The sequence below is a fragment of the Gekko japonicus genome, unplaced genomic scaffold (assembly GCF_001447785.1).
Source record: "Gekko japonicus isolate JY-2015 unplaced genomic scaffold, Gekko_japonicus_V1.1 scaffold2024, whole genome shotgun sequence".
Classification (NCBI taxonomy): domain Eukaryota; kingdom Metazoa; phylum Chordata; class Lepidosauria; order Squamata; family Gekkonidae; genus Gekko; species Gekko japonicus.
In genome coordinates this window covers 169,681-173,657 of record NW_015163149.1, presented here as the reverse complement: position 1 = coordinate 173,657, position 3,977 = coordinate 169,681, and the positions used below count along the sequence as shown (strand labels likewise).

The window sequence follows — 3,977 nt, the reverse complement described above, 5'->3', positions numbered from 1 at the left end:
GGGAGGGCAGAGCTGCCCGTCCCCCCCCCCCAATAGCTAGCAATCCAAAACAGTCCAGTGGAGCAGTGGGTGTTGCCTTCTGACACACTTCCAGTGATGTCAGGGGGTGTGCCATATGCAAATAAGTTATGCTAAGGAGTTATGCTAATGAGCTCCTGCACCTCTTTTTCTACTAAATGACCCCTGATTATATGTTTTAACAGCAAAGATGCACGAGGAAATAGTCCGGGTGATTGGCCAGAACCGGGCCCCGAACATCGAAGACCGGAACCAGATGCCGTACACCGATGCCGTCATCCACGAAGTGCAGAGAGTGAGTGACCTCATTCCCATGAATTTACCGCACATGGTCACCCGAGACACCGAGTTCAGAGGATACCTCATCCCGAAGGTATGTGGAACGGTGTACGTGCGTGTTTTCAGAAGTTTTCAGGAGCTGACTTAGAATCAGGGTCATCTAGTCCAATCCCCTGCTCAGTGCAGGAAATTCACAAATACCTCCCCCCACACACACACCTGCAGTGACCGCTGTTCCATGCCCAGAAGATGACAAAAAACCTCCAGGATCTCCAGCCAAACTGGCCTGGAGAAAAATGGCTTCCTGACCTCAAAGTGGTGGTTGGCATTTCCCTGGGCATGTAAGAAAGGGCCACGAGAACTAAGCACCGAGGCAACCCCTTCCTGCCCTCCCTTCTCGTGACCTGCCTGAGTTTGCAGAATTGGCACTGCTGTCAGATGGCCGTCTAGTCTCTGTTTGAAAACCTCCAAAGAAGGAGAGCCCACCACCTCCCGAGGAAGCCTGTTCCACTGACGGTCGGGAATTTCTTCCTAATGGTTAGCTGAAAACTCTTCTGATTTAATTTAAACCTGTTGGTTCTGATCCGACACTCCACACCATCCTCTAGATGACAGCCCTTCAAGTACTTGAAGATGGTTCTCATATCACCTCACAGTTGTCTCCTCTCCAGGCTAAACATACCCAGTTCCTTCAACCTTCCCTCGTAGGACTTGGTCTCCAGACCCCTCACCATCTTCGCTGCCCTCCTCTGGACATGTTCCGGCTTATCTATATCCTTCTTAAAGTGTTGTGCCCAAAACTGAACACAATAGGTGAGGTCTAACCAGAGCACAGTAAAGCAATACGATCACTTCACATGATGTGGACACTATACTTCTGCTGATGCAGCCCAGTATCACATTTGCCTTTTTAGCTACCGCATCACACTGCTGACTCATGTTCAGTGTATAGTCTACTGAGGCCCCTCGGTCCTTTTCGCACATACTACTGCCCAGAAAAGCCTCCCCCGTTCTATAATCATGCATTTGATTTTTCTTACCTAAATGTAGAACTTTACATTTACCCCCATTGAAATTCATTTTAATTGTTTTAGCCCAGTTTTCCAGCCTGTCAAGATCAGCCTGTATCCTGACTCCGTCTTCTACTGAATTTGCTACCCCTCCCAATTTAGTATCAACCTCAAATTTAATAAGCATTCCTTCGACCTGTGCAGCCACCAGATGTCGGTCCCTCACGTCATACTTCCTTCCCCATTCTGGGACAGATCTCCCACCCTTCCTCTCTCCCTCCTTCAGACCCAAGCCTTGACCACATCCAAAGCTGGCCCTCAGGATGTTTCCGCAGGCCAGCTGAGACAGTCATGTGACATTCCTGGGAATCCAATGACCAGCTGGCAGAGTCACATGACTGGGAGTCCTGGGGGTTGGGGTCAGTGACCTCTGTGGTGGCCACTACAACCACTGCAGGAATTCAGGGCTGTAGGAAGGGAGGGGTCCTGACCCGGATACCGCAGGCCAGCCTGATCTTGTCAGAGCTTGGAACCTAAGCAGGGTCGGCCCTGGTTGGTACTTGGATGAGAGACCAACAAGGAAGTCCAGGGTTGCTATGCAGAGGCAGGCAATGGCAAACCCACCAGTGGACGTCTCTAGCCTTGAAGACCCTTTGAGGTTGCCATAAGTCAGCCGAGACTTGATGGCAAAAAACCCCATCAGAAACAGGGAGGGGGGAGAAACTGACTGTCCCCCCGAGGAATGAGGATGTGGGGTTCACCCCTCCGTCTTCCTTGCTCTGGTATCAAAGGTTTATCCTCCCTGAAACCTTGAAAGTCCGGCTTCCAAACCTCTCTCTTTCCCAGGGGACGGAAGTCTATCCAGTACTCACCACCGTCTTGAACGACTCCACGAAATTTAAAAATCCAAGACAGTTCAGCCCAGAACATTTCCTGGATGCGGACGGAAGCTTCAAGAAGAACGATGCATTCGTGCCCTTCTCCTCAGGTAAGCCGAAGGCCCCTCTTGCAAATGAGGAAGATCGCCCGGGGCGGGTGTGTGTGTAACATGGTTGAGTGAACCCTCCGGAGGTCTCACGTAGGAGAGGCTTCCACCTTAGCCAGGAGGACTAGCAGTCTTCTCTGACCCTTTTTTTACACTGGGGCTTTCAGTTATTAATATTTATAAGCAGGGGTCATTTCCTGCCGGAGCGCACAGCGGGCAGTAAGGAGCCCGGGGGGCGGGCACATGCAACAAGCCCCACCCCCTGCTCCCAGCAGCCCTCAGTCAGAGCAAGAAGCAGCCAAGTAAGTTGGAGAGCCCCCCCCGGCCCCCCGGTCCAAAACAGTCCAGTGGCACCTTTAAGACCAAGTTTTATTCAGGTACAAGCTCTCCCTCCTCTGCGAGGACAGATCTGCACGTGTGTGTCCCCCCCCAAATAGCGAGCAATCCAAAAGAGTCCAGTGGAGCCTGAGCGGTGGGTGTTGCCTTCTGACACACTTCCGGTGATGTCAGGGGGTGTGGCCTATGCAAATAAGTTGTGCTAATGAGTTATGCTAATGAGCTCCTGCACCTCTTTTTCTGCTAAATGACCCCTGTTTATAAGCCCATTTTCCGGTACCAAGGTGCCCAAAGAGAAACACCTGGTCACATGTAACGCCAACTCACAATACCGCTCCGAGGCTGAAAGGTTCGGCCGGGCCCTGAGGTGCTTCAAGTACGTCTGCACTTGAGACAGGCCTGAGGCCAAAGGATGGTACAGGGGAGGTTGGTCTTTGGGGCCTCTCCTGGGGTTGCCAACTTCCAGGTCTGGTTCCCCTGGTTCCACCTGGAGGCCGACATCCCTATGTGCTGGCACTGAAGGAACAGGGGGCAAAGCAGAACATCACATTTCGAGTTCTATCTGGGGGCTTGTCTCCAAAGATTGTGTTGGGAGGATTCCTGCTCTGGCCCATGGCTGTTGACCTGTGGGCAGTGTTCCCTCTAAGCTGAGTTAGTGTGAGCCAGCTCACAGTTTTTTAGCCTCCAGCTCACACATTTTTGTCTTAGCTCAGGAAGGAGGGCTCCAGAGCAAACTGATTGATGCAGTAGCTAAATCGCTTGCTCAGAACTTTACTGCCAGTAGCTCACAAAGTGGAATTGTTGCTCACGGGACTCCACAGCTTAGAGGGAACATTGCCTGTGGGGTCCTGCAAAGTTACAACTTCTCCCCCTTGCTGTTTAATACCTATACGAAGGCGCAAGGAGAGGCATCAGGAGGTCTGGGCTGTGGTCAGTGTTCCCTCTAAGCTGAGTTAGTGTGAGCTATCCCACAGTTTTTTTAGCCTCCGGCTCACACATTTTTATCTTAGCTCAGGACGGGATGGCTCCAGAGCAAACAAATTTACGCAGCAGCCGAATCGCTCGCTCACAACTTTAATGCCAGTGGCTCAGAAAGTAGAATTTTTGCTCACAAGACTCCACAGCTTAGAGGCAGGGGTCATTTCGTAGAAAAAGAGGTGCAGGAGCTCATTAGCATAACTCATTAGCATAACTCATTTGCATGTGCCACACCCCCTGACATCACCAAAAGTGTGTCAGAAGGCAACACCCACCGGTCAGGCTCCACTGGACTGTTTCAGATTGCTAGCTATTGGGGGGGGGGTGTAGATCTGCCCTCACAGAGGAGGAAGAGCTTGTACCTGAAGGTG

At 51.6% G+C, this 3,977-nt stretch overlaps 1 protein-coding gene across 4 annotated transcripts in view; it reads left to right on the top strand.

The window, feature by feature from the left end:
• The window catches only part of LOC107106820 (cytochrome P450 2G1-like), a 16,658-nt gene that overhangs the window by 11,533 nt on the left and 1,148 nt on the right, over nucleotides 1-3,977 (top strand). For all 4 annotated transcript variants that reach the window (XM_015407031.1, XM_015407028.1, XM_015407030.1 and 1 more), the window contains 2 exons: nucleotides 204-391; nucleotides 2,154-2,295. In XM_015407031.1, coding sequence (XP_015262517.1) covers nucleotides 204-391; nucleotides 2,154-2,295 — 330 coding nt within the window. The remainder of the gene's footprint in view (nucleotides 1-203; nucleotides 392-2,153; nucleotides 2,296-3,977) is intronic.